The sequence below is a fragment of the Microcaecilia unicolor genome, chromosome 11, assembly GCF_901765095.1.
Source record: "Microcaecilia unicolor chromosome 11, aMicUni1.1, whole genome shotgun sequence".
NCBI classification, from domain to species: domain Eukaryota; kingdom Metazoa; phylum Chordata; class Amphibia; order Gymnophiona; family Siphonopidae; genus Microcaecilia; species Microcaecilia unicolor.
Window position 1 is genome coordinate 191,325,258 of NC_044041.1, and position 19,004 is coordinate 191,344,261.

A 19,004-nucleotide genomic window follows, 5' to 3' on the forward strand; every position below is an offset into this window, starting at 1 on the left:
CAAATAAATTATGCTCCTTTTCCGTTCTCAACAGTAACGACGGGGGGTTGGGCGCTATCAGTTTCCCAGTTCAGCTCTGCAGATGTTTGGAGGCTGCTTCTGACAGATGTACCCACCCATTTTTCTATTTTAGTGCCTGCAAGCAGGGAAAGGGAAATCCTACAGAACTTTTTTATTATTCATAAAGCAGATCTGTTTAAAAGAAATGAAATACACATCTCTGCCTGTGGCCAAAATGTTCGTATAAGGACGCTTTAACCGCAGAAGCCGAGCCCCCTTGGAGCTGCTGTTCGCTAGGTCCCCCTGCCCAGCCCACCCCAGCAGGCCACATCCATGCAGGGCTCGGAGATTCCCCCCACCCCCTCCTCCCATCTGCTCCCAGGAGGATCCAAGCTGCTGAGCATCGGTTAACCAGTTGGCTCCTCCTGTCCCGTCTCAAACGCCACCAAACCTGCAATATGGTTATTAACTGCATTCTTTCCTTTTTTTCCCACACATTCAACAATCAAAGCACCCAAAGCCACTCACGACCACTTTCCCCTCCTTCTCTTCGCTCCCCCCCCCCCCCTCAAATGACTGGAGAAGCTATTTTTCACTTTGCTCTTTAATCTGTTGTTACAAAATAAAGCCTCTTTTGTGGCCGGGGGGGGGGGGGGGGGGGGGTTGAGTAGATCCGCTGTGAATGGAGCTGGGGGTCCTGATTGCTAATTATGCATGGTGAATGTCCATAGCCTGATTGTCTGTCCTGCAGCTGCGGCAGAACAAGGGAGGGGAGGGAGAAAGAGCCAGGCAGACAAGCTGACGCCAGCCCTGAAACGCTCCCACCCATTGTTTTCCGTGGCCTTGCCCCAGAGCACCTGGGTTCAGCTCGCAAGCACAGCAGGGACAGTGTCGGAATCCGAGGGGCAAAGAGACGTGGGGGGGGGGGGGGGGGAGAGAATGTGGATTATCCTTGTTAACCCTTGCAGTTTTCCTGTGAGATTGGCTTTTGAGGACAAAGATGAGGGGATTTTTTTTTTATTTTGGCACTGAGAGAAAAGGAATTTGAATAATGTGTTATTTCAAATGAGGGGGGGGGGGAAACATCTGTTGTTTAATCTGCATTGATCAAATGATACTGCAGGCATAGGAGCCCGGTGCTGGGGGTGCTTGAGCACCCCCCCCCCCCCCAGCATTGAGAAAATGAATTGTTTGTGTCCAGGAAGGGGTTTAGCACCCCCCAATAATTCTGAAAAGTTGGCTCCTATGACTCCAGACTATCCTTTTCTGTACTTGTAAATATGGTTCATTTGATTTTGAAAGAAGGAAAGGAAAAGATAGGGGAGTGTCATTTAAAAAAAAAAAAAAGCATGATGGAGGAGCTTATAGATCTTGAACGATGGCATAATATTCAGTGATGCAGAGCTACCTAAAGTTTACTTTAGTGCAAAAGTGGTTCCAGATTTATAGATGGTATTTTTTCTCCACCAGGGGCAAAACTGGAGCCATGTTTGGACTGGAACAATATCTACAGAAACATTTGATAAATCTGCCCCCCCCCCCATCTCCACATTGTGAGCGAGCAGAGCGCCGTCCCTGTGGCGCTGAAAAATTTGCACAGAAAAACACTCCGAGTTGGGTGCCATTTATAGAATAGCGCCTAGGACTAGGAGTTACGCCTAACTCTGAGGCGCGAGGATTTGCACCAGCTGAAAACCACATGCCTAAATTAGGCATGGGTCAGGCATATTCTGTAAGAGTGCGTGCAAATTCTGAAAATGCCCATATGCCCCGCCCATGCCCCTCCCACAGCCATGCCCCCTTTTCAGATCCACACACGTAAATTATAATTGTTGCCAATTAGCACCAATAATTATTAGCACCCATTTATCGGCACTAATTGCTTCGTTATTCAATTAAAATTGAGCGTGCAAATTTGGCAAATGCTCAAATTTGCCCGCGCCATTTATAGAATCCAGGGGATTATGTGTATCCCAGTGCACTTCAGTAAGGCTTTACAGACTTTCTCGCACCACATGCCCACATCAGGTCCTTCAGCCTGGCTTTTTCAAGCTGGCCACCCTAGTTTTCAGTGCATGTTTGTGGCTAGGCTCCTTTACCCATATCTACACAGGATGGCTCAAATACAGGGTGGTCTGATTCAGTTTTTTTTTTTTTTTTAAGACATTGTTGAAATATAAAAGCCCGGTCTTTGCCTGCAGATGTTGAAGTCCAACCTTTGGGACCACATCTATTAGTGAAGGGCTTGTCAAAAGAACTACTGCTATTCTTCACCTGAAAATGGAACAGAACTCTGAAATTAAACTTTTTCTTTGCAAACGCTTTTTTTTTTTTTTTTAGTAGCGTGATGGTTGGAGCAGCAGCAGCAGGCTAAGAGCCAGAGAAGCCAGGTGGGAATCCCACTACTGCTCTTTGGACCTGATGCTCAGAAGCAAACAGGGGCGCTAGAGGCCATTAGCGCTGGATTAGCGCCTGCGTTAGTGAGCGCAGAGGGCTCAAAGGCTCCAGCACGGGAAACAATGATCGCACCAAAGAATAGCGGAAATAGCACGCTAATGTAGTCAAACGGATGTTAATGAGATAATTTCCTATCCCTCTCAGTGCTCAGAGAACAGCGCACAAAACAAAGCCACCCTTACCGCTGAAAACAAATTACGCCGGCTCAGAGCAGGCGTTAACTGTGTTTGAAGAGAGGATTTCTCACACTTCTTTCTTTCAAATCTGCCATGTTTTCTTTAATTTTGAAGCAGAAGTAAGCCCGTACAAGCCCCTAAGCGCCAGTAGCGAGAAACAAATGTGCGTGAGTCCAAACAAACCTGAAAGTGAAAGCACACATTGGCGCCTCTTTCCTGCATTTAAATATAAGCTTTCTACATACATAAATAAATGTTGAAAAGCTTATATTTAACAGCGCATAAACCAGACTCCAGTGTGCGCTTCATGTTCGGGTTTGCCCGGCGCTTGCACACAGGAGCTGGTCTTACTGCGAAACTTTTCTGCACGTGTGCCAAGCACATCCCCCCTCCTTGTTTTCACTTTAACAGCATGCATATCATTTGCATACAATTTCATTTGAGCACCGGCGAGCTAATTTTCTGCTCTGTTACAGCGATATGGCTTCTGCACTGTTGGCTTAGCGCGGGAGGTCTGAGCATCAGTCCTGCGTAAGGATGCGCTAAGCCCATTTTCACTGCAACTTAATAAAAGGCCACCTTCATTTTGTACTTTCATTCACGTATGAGTAAAGTAGAGAGCAGCAACAAAGTCCCCCCCCCCCCCCACCACCCCGGCGCCAAGGCAGTATTTACACTGAGAAAGGTTCAGGATAGTGGTGGGGTATCAGGTATACAGTTCTTGATCTTTACTGATACACTTTACCTCTCTGTTTGCTTTCAGTAGAGTGAACAATGTTATTTAATGAACTCAAAGCAAAGTACAATGCCATGATTGATAGTGGAAAAGATTTAGGTGGAGAAGAGGAAGAAGAAGTTCAATGTAGAAAATGTATAGGCCAGTTTGCTATTGCAATAAAGTTTACAGTCTTATGTTTTGGTGCATGCTTCAAGTTATGAAGAGTATAATACCCAGTGTACCTGAATGTAACTCACCTTGAGCTGCTACTGAAATCCAAAATAAATAAATAGAAATAAACATTATAATTAAACAGCTCTTTCATAATAAAGGTATCAGGTTTTAACTCTCATTTATCTTGTTGGGCAGACTGGATGGACCGTGCAGGTCTTTTTCTGCCGTCATCTACTATGTTACCACGTTATGTCTCAAGTGGTTCATGATAAACTGCCATGATATTTTGGTCAGGTTTTCATCTGGAAGGTCCTTAAGATCTGATTTTACACTAATGTTTGGTTATCTTCTGTGCATTATGCAAACTACCTGAGCATCAGATTTACAATTGCAGGAATGTTTATGTGGAATGCCTTGCCTGGCCAGTTGGGTATAAGCACTAGAATTCAACAATTGAAAACATTGGTAAAAAAAACAAAGCTTTTTTTTGTACAACCTTTATTTCTGATATACAATGCACGTTTTGAGAGTTTGTGATGGCAGGCACTTCATGTCATGTATGGTAATGATGATGCGTTTTTGCTATGTTTATTTTTGCATGCATGTTTTAATGGAAACTGCCGAGTTTATAAGCAGGTTAAAAGTGGTTAAAATAAGCAAATAGATAACATATAAATTAGGTGATTGTGGGTCTTCTGATGAAGCTCTGAACTAGCCAAGTTAAGTAGTTGAGGAGAGGTAACACTGACTAAACATGCAGGAGTTTTAGAATGGGTAAGATCCCCTTCCTGTTTTATTATAATCAGATCTCATCTGACGTCTGAGAAATATTGTACACAATGTCTTTTCATAATAGATGATTTTACTGTTATAACCAAAGTGTGAGATATAGGAGAAGCAGGGATATGATTATAATGAAGATCCAGCACCAACTTTTTTTTTTTTATTTATTTGGATTTTGCTCACACCTTTTCAGTAGTAGCTCAAGTCAGGGTGAGTTACATTCAGGTACTCTGGATATTTCCCTGTTGCTGGAGGGCTCACAATCCAAGTTTGAACCTGAGGCAATGGAGGGTTAAGTGACTTGCCCAAGATTACAAGGAGCAGCAGTGGGATTTGAACTGGCCACCTCGCCCTGTGCTCTAACCACTAGGCTACTCTTCCACTCTTGAATTTTCTTTGACCTGTGAGCCTTGGACTTTTGTGCTCTGTGGAATCAGGATAAACATTAGCATCATCATTTGAGTACAACTTATTGACCCAACATTATTTCTCCAATCAGAGATTTCCCTAATGTTTTGCCTTCTGCCTTGTTATCATCAATGAAGCAGGATCCATGTAGGGAAGGGTTGCAGAGATGAGTGAATGTGGGGGGGGGAGGGGGAAGGGTTAAGGGGAACAGTCTTGATATTTTAGGATCCTTTGTGAAAGTGGCAAAATGATGACACAGATAACTCCATATAAGTAAACAAGAAATTCTGAGACATACAATGTTTTCTTCTAACGTTGAAAACATAGATGCCAACTGCGTGACACATTGGCAGCATGATCCAGTAAGGGTTACTGTGTTGACGTGTTCCTAATTTGTGTGGAATTAATCTCTGTTGCCCTAGCCAAAAAGGATTTTGTGCCTACAAGACTGTTTATGAAAGAAGACTGCTAAGTATGCCATCCAAAACTTGTGTGGCAGTTCTGAGGAAGACAGTTCAATATCTTTGGGTTTTTGTCACTGTTATTCTGTGATGCCAGAACAAACAGACTAGGGACACCACTGCAGGACTGGAGACCCAGTATTAAAATAGGGAACAGCCAATAAACCACCCACCCAAGAAGGTCTGGTGTTAAACATGCTGAGATCCAGGGCAGAAATTTGGATGAGGTCCCCAATGCCCACCTGAGGTTCCGATGCACAGAACTCCAGCACCGTAGGGAACATGGAATTACCGATCAATGCTCAACACTAACAGCTTGCAAATTATATGTACACTGTTAGTGTTCAGCATTGGTTGGTAAAAGGGTCTGAGCGTTCCTGGTGCATGCCCACAAGAGCTATGTGGTAGGTACAGCTCTTGTGCATATGTCCAGTGACTGGACCCCCTACCGACCCCACTGCAATCAAACTCCCTGGAGGTCCAGTGGACCTCTTTCCAAACCCCCCCCCCCCACAACCAAAGCCCCCCCAGGTGGTCCAGTGGACTCCCTTCCGACCCCCCCCCCCCCCCGAACCAAAAAAATGATGAACACCTACTCCCTCCTGCCTGTGAGCCCACCCTTGTGAAAATGGCAGCACTCAGCCCATGCCCGGTGCATCCTGGGATGCACTGGGAGAGGTCTAAGTATCATATAAAAGAAAAACTGGCTAGAACCAGTCTAAATGAAACCTGGCAAGCCCGGTTTGCCTTGAGCATCAGGCCTGGAGTCTCTTTCACAGGTCTCCCATGGTATATGCCCTGTCTGCACCCCCACAAATACCAACCCAGCTGTCAGGCCCAGCTAGTCAGCCCATTTTCACTTCCTCTTGGTCTTCATTTCAGTCCTCCAGAGTTGCTAGTGGGTCCAGTTTTCAGGCTATCCCTAACGAATATGCATGAGAGAGATTTGACTATTGTGGGATACAGTGGAGGTAATAGTACTTACCTGTAACAAGGGTTCTCCATGGACAGCAGGATCATCCTTTCTCCCAAACAGCCAAACAGGGACCTTCCTCACTTGTTTTTTTTTTGTTCTTTCTGTGAACTAATGCTCTATGAGACTATTCCAGAGCCACAATGTGCACTAGAGGCAAGGGGCTAACATCCCAAAGTGCAAGAACAATGTTGGAAACTAGACCCCCAATGATCAGTGCAAATGGGATGCAAATTGTATGTGCAATAGTAAACAAAAGCAAGGGGAAGGAATGTATGTGACATGTGCACAAGAGCTGCGCCAGGCAAGACACGAAGTGCAAGAGCACATCGGCACCCTTTCTCCATCCCATTAAATATAAGTCCACCCCACCCACAATTTTTTGCAGTTTACATTCCATAAGAGGTTCACACCAAAAAACAGGCACCAATGATCGCCCTCACCCTTGACTTTGCTCGGACTCGCAGACCTATATATTTTTTCTCTCACTATCAGAACTACAGGTTGCATGGGCATCTTTCTACTTTCAAAAGCAAAAACAAAAACAGCAATTTCATGTGAAAAATGCAGAAGAAATCCTCTCCTCAAAACTCAACCATCATCCCTGACCTGACGGTGAGTTCTCAGCGTTAAGGCCAGCGTTAGTTTCTACGCTGTCTTCTGAGCATTGGAGTGGATACAAAATCACCTGATTTGAATCCCCATTTCAATGTATTTAAATACAAATTATGCTGATCTTCACTGTGCAGATTAGCATGCACTGGAGAATTTTGGACATGCTGCGTACATTAACATGCTCAAAGTTCCAACGCTAATCGCTCCTACCTCTTGCATTAGATTTTGAGCATCTGGGCCCTGGTGCAGAGGATAGCGTTTGATTGCATTACAGGTAAATGTGTAATTAATAATTGAGGATCATCTATCAGTGAATTGTGAGGATGTCCAGAGTCTGACTATCAAAAAGCAAATTACAACTGGGGTTGGTTTAGTCCAATAAAATGTAAGCTGCAACTTGTTTGTTGACTTTTATTTATAGGTGGGCTGATTCTTCAAACACATGAATGTACAATGTAAGCAAAAAAGACTCCCATATAGGACTCAGTGATTGACTTATATGGACCACCCATAAAGAACACACCTCATTTTTCCAATTATAAACAAATCATAGTCCTTAAGAACCCCAGCTGCCTGGACCTATGACCAGCCTAGAACAGAACCCGTCACTCCTGTCAGGCATTCGTAGCTTTTAATCCCATTAAAGTATTTTACAGCGTGATCTCGTGCAATAAACAAACGCTGGACCCAGGACTAGCATGTGCTAATTCAGTTTATGTGAAGAAGCCGCCCAGAAAAAGTCGAATACATTTTTATAGCACTACCACATTATACTGAAAAAGGAAATCCACTCGTGCAAAACCAATAATCCCTTTCTCAGCATCTGCAGCTCGCAAGGACCCAGCACGTCTGTCCTTCCCCGGCGAGGACACGCCCATATGCACACGCCTGTCCCGCCCCGCCGGCTTCCTATTGGCCGAAATCGGGTTCCTGCGCCGTAGCTGTGGCAGCAGGGAGGTTGCCATGGACACGCGTCCCCTTGTGAATGCATGACGTAGCAGAGCTGGCGCCAGGCTGTCTGGAGCTGTGAGTTAGATCAACACAGCTGGAGGGATGGCGTTGCACAGCTGGGAAAGGGAGCAGATTCCTCAACAAAAAATAGGATTGTGAGAAAAGTTTCTTAAACAAAACAGTGCAAACAAAAGCCTTTAATGACATCCTTTCATACGAAATAAAGAATCGAGTGAAAAAAAAAAAGCTGCTAAAGAGCAGCAAAAGAAGGGGGAAAAGCAGCACTTTAAGAGATAACATAATGTCATGCTGCCTGCAAAACCAGCCAAGGACAAGTCTTTACAGTTCGAAAATATTTCAGATATATGTTACAGAACAATTGCCCAAGTGTATAAAACAGAATGAAAAGCTACCCTTGTCGATGTAATACTTGGGAAAAAAAAGGCAGAAATCGAGACAAGACACTTATTAATTGCGCAAGTTAATGTAAAAACAAAAAAAACAGGATCAGTGTTTTTTTTTTTCGTGTTGATAAACCAAATGTGTTTTGTAGGCCATTATTTTCTGCTTTGTATGCACTGTGCAAGCTGTTTGGAGTGATTTTCTACTTGATCCTTCAGATGGCTCAAATATATGGGTTTAAAATGGTATACTACTAGCTCTATGTTTGGTTTTTTAATTGTTAATATTAAATACAATTTTCGCATTCTAATCAGAAAGGCCTTGTGAAAAAAAACATTTAGAAAACATAACATAAACGTCGAAAGGAACAAAAACCCCTCACAAATGTTGTAATTAAACCAAAATTGGTGGGGGGGGGGGGGGAGGTTAAGCAATCTTGCATCTCTAGTGATCTGGAGTCATTTTGTCTTGTGACTGAGACAACATTTACAGTATCTTTACCCTCCCCATCCAAAGCACCGTTAACACGTTATGAAATTAATAAATTCAATGTACGAAAAGAATAACAATAGTAACAACAATTAATCGCTGTCATCGTCTGAGGAAGGTTATATTCTTTCAATCTCGCAATTTGCTAGTCTATAGAGAAATAATCGAGAGAGTTTCCCAATAGGTCTCTTCTAAGAGTTATTGAATATATTTATAGGAGCACAATCCGAGCTTTATGCTTCGCCCAGTAGGAAAGTGTTCAATCACGATTAAAAATCACAGCAAAAAAAATGTTCGCTCTGTCTTTCTTAAAACGCTTCAACAGGCACAGTAACCGACCCATATCTGTTTTCTCCATTGTAACCTCAGCAGCCTGGTGTAATTAATTTTATTTTTCCCTTTCTGGTCACCAGATTATTCCTGACGCCACAAAGTCTGGAGGTCATGTGAGTAGCAAATTGAGGTACAAGGCGGCACTAATTCTTTACAAGATCTCGCCTGTAAAAACTTCCCCCCCCCCCCCCCCCATCTTTTTTTTTTTCCTTAGATTTCTTTACTTGCTTGTCTAGGGATTTATGACTGCACAGATCGGGTAGGTGTGCGTGGGGGGGGGGGATTTGTTGGGTTTTTTAAACTTATGGGTAGAGAAAGGAGACGCAAGGCATTTATATAATGAAATAAAGGGAAAAGTGAACTTACTGCTTCGCCCCGCCCCCTGCGCAGTCTGCGCTTCCTCATTCCTTTCATCTGCGCTGCTATTCGGTGTCAGAACAAGCCAATGAAGAGCTACGTTTTTTTAACCATTTAATTAGCTTGTAAATGCCCCATCCATCCAGCATTTCCCCATGTCAGCGCACAGTCAGTGAGGGAGAGAGAGAAAAGGGAGGACTTTTACCTTTTTTTTCCTCTCCCCTAGCGTTGAACTATTTGCATGAAAGGAGGCGTGGCGAGACAGATGTGCTCCTATAAATGCAAAGGAAGCGCGTGAAGCCTTGCAAATAGAATCTCTACAGCTGTCCTTTAGAAGTGGGCGTGCAGGAGCGTTTGTGTTAAGCTTTCTTATACGGCTTAAAAAGAAACGTTTGCTACTTTTACTATTATTCATTTGGCGTTTTGACGATCACTTTGTTGCAAACGTTTGCCATCCTCAGTGAATTCTCGCCGTTCGTTGTTGGGAGCCATGAAAGCCATCAGCCCAGTCAGATCCGTGAGGAGTTGCTACGAGGCGGTGTGTTGCCTCTCCGATCAGAGTCTGGCCATAGCCCGCGGCAGCAGCAACAAGAGCCCAGCCTTGGAAGAACCCATGAGCTTGCTGTACGACATGAACGGCTGCTACTCCAAGCTGAAGGAGCTGGTGCCGGGCATCCCCCAGGGCAGCAAACTCAGCCAGGTGGAAATCTTGCAGCATGTCATCGACTACATCTTCGACTTGCAGATCGTGCTGGACGAGCAGCCCAAGGAGCAGAGTTCGGCATCGGAGGCGGCGCTGCTGGCCCTCAAGGTAATCGCGATATCTCGCGGTCCGTTCTTTATATATTGTAAATAAATGGGGCGTGGGATAATATACTCTGGCGTTCTTTTTTTTTCTGCATCTGCTGATCTGAATGACTTTAGTCTGCAAAAAGGGGTAGATGTAAGAATTTAAACAATAACGTTTGTGCTGAAATGTTAATGACGCTTTTTATTTTGTTTTGACAGACAAGTGACTTCGCTTCAGAGCTGTCCTCTGATGAAAGAACTTTGTGCCATTAGCGGAGATCACTTTACCCAGCAAGGTAAGACCTCACTCCTACTTTCCTGGCCTAACATTTTACTAGTATATACTCTGAGGGTATTTTAACTCTTGGAGCATGATCGCTGTTATCCTGTGATGGGTCCAGGACACGCTGACCTAGGTTCGGTGATAATGTCTTTTAAGAGCCTGTGATACAAAAGCGTTCTTATTTCCTCCTCCTGAAATGGGATCATGATTGTTCCAAATGCTTTTTATAGTCTGGCGTAGCTAAGTCTCTGCAGCTGGTTAAACAGCCCTCTTATTTTTTTTTTTTTTTCTCTCTAGTCTCGCTCCTTATTTAAAAAAAAAAAAATGGAGTGGATTCAAGGGTTGCCCCCTCCCTCCCCCCCGCCCTTAATGTTTTCCGTCAGGAAGGCGCCACTAAACATTTGTTTCTCCTCCCTAATCTGTAATTTTAGATCCATCTGTAAAGAGTTGGGACTGTGTGTGTGTTTTTTTTTTTTCTCCTCCCTACTGCCAATTAGCTAAAGCTGTGCCTGAGCGTCAAGCTCTCGATTTCCTTATCAGCTGCAAATAACGCGAAGTTTCCTCTCTGGCGCCAGGCTGTCTGCAGGCTTTACCTCTGATCTGGGAAAACTGACGTGGATTTTTTTTTTCTCTTTCTCTCTAGATGCAGGTGTGGGATCACAAACGCTTGGCTTGTTCCAAAGGGGTGAAAAGGACGAGCGAGGATTTTGGCCAGCTCACACTTCAGTTAGCCCCCCCCCTCCCCCCATTAAGTGAATCAGGGGGTAGACATGACAGCATCTTAATTATGAATCTCCTGGATTAACCATGGTTACATTTTGCTGATCGGTGTCAAGCGGCATGGAAGGAAGGCTAACAGACTTAAAAAAACTGTTTCAGGGGGTTAAGCTTTTTAACTTTTTTTTTTTTTTTTTTAATACGTACTTACTGAACTGCAAGGCGGATAAGCTTCAGCCCACCTCTTGTTAAGTTGAGCTTGGACTATGTTTTTGACGTTTTTAAGGACTATTATGCACGAGAAATACAATGGACTCGTCTTGCTTTCCGTCACCAAAATTTATATATATATATTTTTTTAACTGCACTGTTACTCCACAATTTTTTTTTTAAGTTTTTGTTTTTCTATCCTACATCTTTTCCCTGACGCTTCTGGGCGAAATGGGAGAGATCATGCTTTTTTTTTCTTGACGTTAAGAGTGCAGATCTGTATATTTTGTATCACAATGTAATAAGCTTGGAGAGATCTAACTTCAAGAATTAAAAAGTAGACAAAAATCCAGTGTGGGGCGTTGGGCCTCGTTTTATTGCAATCTCTATACTAGAGTAACATTTTTGTACCTTTATTGCAGGGGTGAATTTCTGCAAACATGCATTGTACTTCTTACTGAAACTTTTTATAAAAGTTCAAGTTTATATATAATAAAGGAAGCCATCTCCACTTTTCTTCCACTTGGCCTTTGTATATGATGTTGGAAGTGATTCTTTACTGCCTTTTTCAATGGGATAAGGTCAGTTTTATTGAACTGGCCAAACCCAACCTGTATCTCAATCCTGGGGGGGGGGGGGCAGTGCTCTTGTCAGACTAGAAATAGTTATAACTTATTTTATTGTAAAATGGGGGGGGGGGGCAGGGTGAGCCACCTAAACAGAGAACATAATTTCTTTACAATATAACATTTTTGGTCTTATATCTAATGACAATGTGACAAGGCCCCATTTTGGGGATTGGTGCAAGGTTTTCAAATAATGGTAAGCAAATTGATGGGGGACTCGCTTGGACCGTGGTGGTGTATGGAGTTTCTCTTTTGTGCCAGAGGCAGGGGTAATGCCATGGTGCATAAAACAGGTCAAGGGAAGAGGGCTGCGTCCAACTGCAGGACTACCATTCCCTAGAAGAGGCAGCTTCTCACAGACAGTAAGGAATGTTAAATGCAACATAGAAACTAATTACTAAGCTATAAGGAACGCCTTTGTGCTTGTACATGTTAAAAATTGTCATATCCTACTGAGCCTGGAGCAGCCTTCTTTGCATTTTCTTTACTTAAAGATGATAAAATTAAGATCCTGAACCCTCTAGGGACAGGAAAAGTACCTGTATCTGTGTACAGCGCTGTAGAAATGCATTAATGATCCTCAAAGCAGGACCTGTGATCTCTGCGCAAGAACTCAATTTTTGGAATAATCGGGGGGGGGCAGTCATCAAGATAACAACATGAATGTGTCTCCAGATCAGCTTTAATCAAAGGAGTAAGTTAGTCTCTTTTACACCTGGTTGGCTGACTTTTACTCCAAAGCCCAATGCACCAGTATGGAACTTCTGCAAGGGAGCATTCAGAGCGCTGCAACCCTAAAAATGGATAAATTGTTCTTTACTTTTCCACTTGTGGCTTACCTTTTCCCTGGAGGGGTTTTGGACGAATAGTAAACTTGCAGTAGCTTTTTTTTAACCTACTCAAGTTGATAATTCTAGTGCCATTCTGCAGTTTGAACAGTGCGACAGGATTATGATGAAAGGAAATGAACAGGGCAGGTTGGGGGGATGATTCAAGGGATGTGGCTTTTATCATAAATGTTGGGGTTTTACACATTCGTAGTGTCGGTGCTGTCGCAGGAAGGAGAAAAAAAAAAAAAAAAATCTAAAAAGAAATGCTTTCTAAATTTATATCTCTTCCACTACTGCAGTTTGATTTTTAGCCAGCTACCAGTGTACTTCGACCCTTCAGTCAAGTTTGGCTCGTGTATTACTGTTATAGCTATTCCAAATAAAAGGAGGGTTGAAATTAGAGCTGTATGGAATAGCTTATTTTAGTATGTGCTGAATATGAATAATGGGCATTGAGCTTTTAGCATAAGGACCGCTATCATTGATCAAGTACAGCCCTGGATTATTCATATATATATTTTGTTACATTTGTACCCCGCGTTTTCCCACTCATGGCAGGCTCAATGTGGCTTACATGGGGCAATGGAGGGTTAAGTGACTTGCCCAGAGTCACAAGGAGCTGCCTGTGCCGGGAATTGAACTCAGTTCCCCAGGACCAAAGTCCACCACCTTAACCACTAGGCCACTCCTCCACTGTTGCTACTATTGGAGATTCTACATGGAATGTTGCTATTCCACTAGCAACATTCCATGTAGAAGTCGGCCCTTGCAGATCACCAATGTGGCCGCGCAGGCTTCTACATGCAATGTTGCTAGTGGAATATCAACATTCCATGTAGAATCTCCAATAGTATCTATTTTATTTTTGTTACATTTGTACCCCGCGCTTTCCTACTCATGGCAGGCTCAATGCAGCTTACATGGGGCAATGGAGGGTTAAGTGACTTGCCCAGAGTCACAAGGAGCTGCTTGTGCCTGAAGTGGGAATCAAACTCAGTTCCTCAAGACCAAAGTCCACCACCCTAACCACTAGGCCACTCCTCCACTGTTGCTCCTATTGGAAATTCTACAGGGAATGTTGCTACTATTGGAGATTCTACATGGAATGTTGCTATTCCACTAGCAACATTCCATGTAGAAGTCGGCCCTTGCAGATCACCAATGTGGCCGCGCAGGCTTCTGCTTCTGTGAGTCTGACGTCCTGCACGTACGTGCAGGACGTCAGACTCACAGAAACAGAAGCCTGCACAGCCTACATGGAATGTTGCTAGTGGAATAGCAACATTCCATGTAGAATCTCCAATAGTAGCAACATTCCATGTAGCATCTCCAATAGTATCTATTTTATTTTTGTTACATTTGTACCCCGCGCTTTCCTACTCATGGCAGGCTCAATGCGGCTTACATGGGGTAATGGAGGGTTAAGTGACTTGCCCAGAGTCACAAGGAGCTGCCTGTGCCTGAAGTGGGAATTCTTTTGTCTGAATCAAATATGAATATTCGCTATGGCTCTAGATAAAATAGAACTAGGGTTCAGGGAGGTGCAAAGCCCAGATGTCTGGGACAGCTAGAAGGATAATAAAACGTGATAAATGGATGTTCTATTCAATCTAGGATGTATATAACAACACTGCAACACTCTTTCAACTTCCTTACGTGAAATGGTTGCAAATTATTCGTTATGCAGTTCAAACCCATCCTGATAGCAGTTTCTAAACTCACCGGGGCAGAATGCCAATTCTAGTGCATTTACGTGAGAAACGGCCTTTTGCACACTGGTTGGATTCCTCAGAAGGATTTCCTCAGTTCTTAGAGCTGGCTGCTTATGTGATGCCGGGTAAGTCACTCAAAAACTATCCTTAACTCCTTTCTCCCCGGAAGCAGAAAACAATCCTGTTACAACAGGAGCTACCAGGAATATGGCAAAGTCTGGTCATGCTCATAGAGGCTCTACAAGTGCTTAAAATTTCTCACACTAGCATTTAGGTGTTTATGTGGTGGCTGATGTATCTGTGGTTTAGAGGAAGTTCTTTCATCACTACCTTATTTACTCTGGATCTCAACTGGACAGTAACTCTGTCCAGCCCTTCCTCTGTTTATCGTTCAGGGCCTGGCCATATGCTATTATAGTTACGTGCACAAATGAGGAACCTAAACACTGTTCAACTCCGCTCACTCTGACCTTGGGTGGGGTAGGTCATAAGAATGTTGCTTTCTGTCATTTTTCTTATGCGGTGATCAAAAACACTGCCCTTTCAAAAAGGTGGTAAGTAAATCAATCAATCAAATCAGTAATTAATTCACAAACTAACACAAAGTATAAGCAGAGTGGAGTAGCAGCCTAGTGGGTTAGAGCATCAGTGTTGGCAGCCAGAGGTTGCTGGTTCAAATCTCACTGCTGTAATTTGGGATCTTGGGCAAGTCACTTAGGGGTCCCTTTACAAAGCCACAGTATAGGTATAGGTGCATGCTGGCAGAAACAAACAAAGGCAAAGATCTGGCACAGAAATAGCAAACCAAAAGAAAAAAAGCAGATCAAAAAAGACAAAAGGGACAGGAGGGTAACAGAAGTGGTTTATTACAAGTTACCGGACAGTGGTCACGTTTCGCCCTCAGGCTGCGTCAAGGGTACAAAAAACTGGTAGAGGTAAAAAGCAAAGTGAACCCTTAAAAAGTAGTCATACAACCACCTTACATAAGTGCTCAGTATGCTGCCAGTCAACATAGCATTGCTAAGACTGCTGGGTAATCTTGGGAAGCACTTATGTAAGGTGGTTGTATTGACTACTTTTTAGGGGTTCACTTTGCTTTTTACCCCTACTAGGTTTTTGTACCCTTGACGCAGCCTGAGGGCGAAACGTGGCCACGTCGGGTAACTTGTAATAAACCACTTTTTCTGTTACCCTCCTGTTCCATTTTTGTTTTTCTTTTTTTTATCTGCTTTTTTTCTTTAGGTGCATGGTGGGCCACCTTTTTTTTTTTTTTCTTTTTCCCATGGTTACATTTTTTTTTTTTTTTTAACGGGCCTGCACTAATAACTAGTGAGTGCCTATTTACAGCCTGAGCCTTTACCACCATCCATTTACCTTGGCGGTAAGGGCTCACATGCTACCCATGCGGTAACCATGCAGTGCACGCCAATGTGGGCATGCTGCCAGTTAACCGCCAGCAACACCCCTCATGTTAGAAAATAGAACATTATTTTCTACCATGGGATTTGGCACGTGCATTCGCTACGGGTGGTTGTATTCCATTTGGGTACCCGTGTGTTAGTCCTCCCTTTGTAAAAGGGCACCTTAATCCTCCATTGCCTCAGTTACAAAATTAGATTGTGAGCCATCCATAAGTACATAAGTGTTGCCATACTGGGACAGACCAAAGGTCCATCAAGCCCAGCATCCTGTTTCCAACAGTGGCCAACCCAGGTCACAAATACCTGGCAAGATCTCAAAACATTTTATGCTGCTTATCCTAGAAATACGCAGTGAATTTCCCCCAAGTCCATTTTAATAATGGCTTATGGACTTTTCTTAGCTAAACGACCCTTTTTTAAACCCTGCTAAGCTAACTGCTTTTACTACATTTGCTGGCTACAAATTACAGAGTTTAATTACACGTTAAGTGAAGAAATATTTTCTCTGATTCGTTTTAAATGTATTACTTTGTAGCTTCATTGTGTGACCCCCCCCCAGTCCTAGTATTGCAGTTTGATGGTCATTAACTTTAGAAGTTACAATATTCATATGCAGACCAATTGCTTGACCCAGCTTCAGAATAACCTGCCATATAGCTTCTAATGTAAAATGTTCCTGCAAGACGGAGAAAACTTTGAAAGCAAGCAGGCAACATACTGATAGACTTGTGTCTTTAGCAAGTAAATCTCTCGTTCCGTTGCCCCCGGTTCCAATTTCCAGTGTTCCACCAGCTTGGGAGCCTTATCCCCCCCAAGTGCAGATCACAGTAAAATCCCTTTCCTCCCAGGAACCTGCCCAGAGTTATTCCCTTTATGAAGGCAGAATTACACCACCTTCCATAGGCATTTCTCTGGTCTTTGCAGCATGGGGGGATGGTGTACTAGTCTTCACAGGAGTGTTCTCTAGGCTTAAAAGTGATATCCATACCCATTTACCCCAATGAGAGGGAGATCCTGGTCTCTCCTTTGGTTGCAAGTGGCATCTGATCAGAGGAGCTTTGTGATTGAGCCTCTCATTGAAGATTTGGATCTATGGATCCTGTAGTCCAGAGGTCAGGGTCTCTGAGGGAAAACCCAAGGCTGTCCCTTACACTTCCCCAATCCCCACAGAAGAAAGATTGCAGAGGTAAAAATGATGGGAGCTTGCCAGTTAGCCATTCACTCTCTTGGCTTCTCCCCTCCAGTCACCTGTCTGTCCTTATTAGAATTTTGTTGAAAAAGATACTTGAAAAAGCCTGGAAAGTATAGTACATCACACAACCCCCCCCCCCCCCCCCCCCCCCAGGGACAGAGAAATACCTAGTGTATCTGAATTACCTTGAGCTAGGACTGAAAAAGGTGTGAGCAAAATCCAAATAAGTGTATTGTAACCACAGTCCTTTCAGTTCAACGTATGCTGTCACCTCCAGCTCAGTGTGCAAGTTTCCAAATGAGAGAGGAGAACGAGCAAAGCCATGAGGGTTATTATCACCCAGTCAAACCTCGAAGCAGGGCAATACCATTTGTTTATAGATCACATAGCATGTGTTTAGTTAGCTCTCAAAAATTCTCTCTAAGATACATTTCTGTGCTGTAGCAGGTAGACCAATATGTCGGACTGACACCAGCTTCCGTATTCTCAATATAAAGGAAAATGGGGTGACCCTTAGCTCATTTCCAGTTGTTGCGATATTTTTTAAAGCTTTTTTTTTTTTTTTTTTTGTTCCATGGAAGGAAACTGACAGATCATGTGGCTTTGAAGCTGGTCTGGCATTTTTCTCTGGAAATTTTTACTGCCTGTTTATCCCTGCGCATTTAGGGAGGTAGAGAAGGGGGTCTGGGACAAGAATCTTTCAGCTGATTGACTATGCTCGGAGCCTCACACAGGACACCGGTGCCTCGGATCACACAAAGCAGAGATGCCAAGTGACCCAATTCCAGGCTGGAGACTTTCTGGCCATGGCGTCCAGGCTTTGAATTTACAGGCCAAAGCAGTGTGGGATTTCTAGTGCCTGATCCTGATCATTTAAATCAGTGCTACAAGTCCCATAATGTACCAGGACGAAATGGGCAGAAAACCAGGACTGTCCTAAAATCTCCAGCCTGGAACTGGGTAATTTGGTGTCTCTGCATAAAAAGACCCATGTGGCTGGTTTAAGTGGATCATCAGATAGCTGCAGGACAGTGATTCCTGCATAACCTGCATAGACTGTTTTCCTTCAATATGAAATGCAGAGAACCCTCTTTAAGGAATGCCAGCACATGGCTAGTCAGGGTTAGATCCAGGAGGATGGCCAATTGCCGTTATTTGATAAGGCAGTCCTTTATCCTGGATGATAACGAAAAATAATTGATTATGAGGGGCATAATGGAACAGAAACGCCTATCTCCATGGGCGTTTATCTCCGAGAACGGGTCCGTGAAGGGGCGGGGCGGATCGTATTTTTTAAAAGAAAAAGACGCCCATGTTTTATTCGTCAAGGTGTGAGCTGGGCGTTTTTGCTTTTCAGCGATAATGGAAAATGAAATCGCCCAGCTCAAAAACGAATAAATCCAAGGCATTTGTTCGTGGGAGGGGCCAGGATTCATAGTGCACTGGTCCCCCTCACATGGCAGGACACCAACCGGGCACCCTAGGGGGCACTTTTACAAAAACCAAATAAAAGGTAAAAGAGCTCCCAGGTGCATAGCACCCTTCCCTTGGGTGTTGAGCCCCCCAAATCCCCCTCAAAACCCACTGCCCACAAGTCTACATCATTACTATAGCCCTAAGAGGTGAAGGGGGGCACCTACATGTGGGTACAGTGGGTTTGGGGGGGTTGGACGACTAGTAGCATTAAGCAGCACAATTGTAACAGGTAGGGGGGGGGATGGGCCTGGGTCCACCTGCCTGACGTCCACTGCACCCCCTAACAACTGCTCCAGGGACCTGCATACTGCTGCTTGGGAGGAGGGTATGACATTTGAGGGTGAAAGTAAAAAGTTGTAAAACATCATTTGTTGTGGTGGGAGGGGGTTAGTGACCACTGGGGGAGTCAGGGGAGGTCATCCCCGACTCCCTCTGGGGGTCATCTGGTCAT

General features: G+C 43.9%; 1 protein-coding gene across 1 annotated transcript; it reads left to right on the forward strand.

Moving 5' to 3' along the window:
* Positions 1 to 9,585: 9,585 nt before the first annotated feature.
* Positions 9,586 to 11,818, forward strand: ID3 (inhibitor of DNA binding 3, HLH protein). Its single transcript, XM_030217999.1, has 3 exons — positions 9,586 to 10,108; positions 10,306 to 10,382; positions 11,013 to 11,818. The coding sequence occupies exons 1-2, from the start codon at positions 9,788 to 9,790 to the stop codon at positions 10,357 to 10,359; spliced, it is 375 nt and encodes a 124-aa protein (XP_030073859.1). The 5' UTR covers positions 9,586 to 9,787; the 3' UTR covers positions 10,360 to 10,382; positions 11,013 to 11,818.
* Positions 11,819 to 19,004: the final 7,186 nt, after the last annotated feature.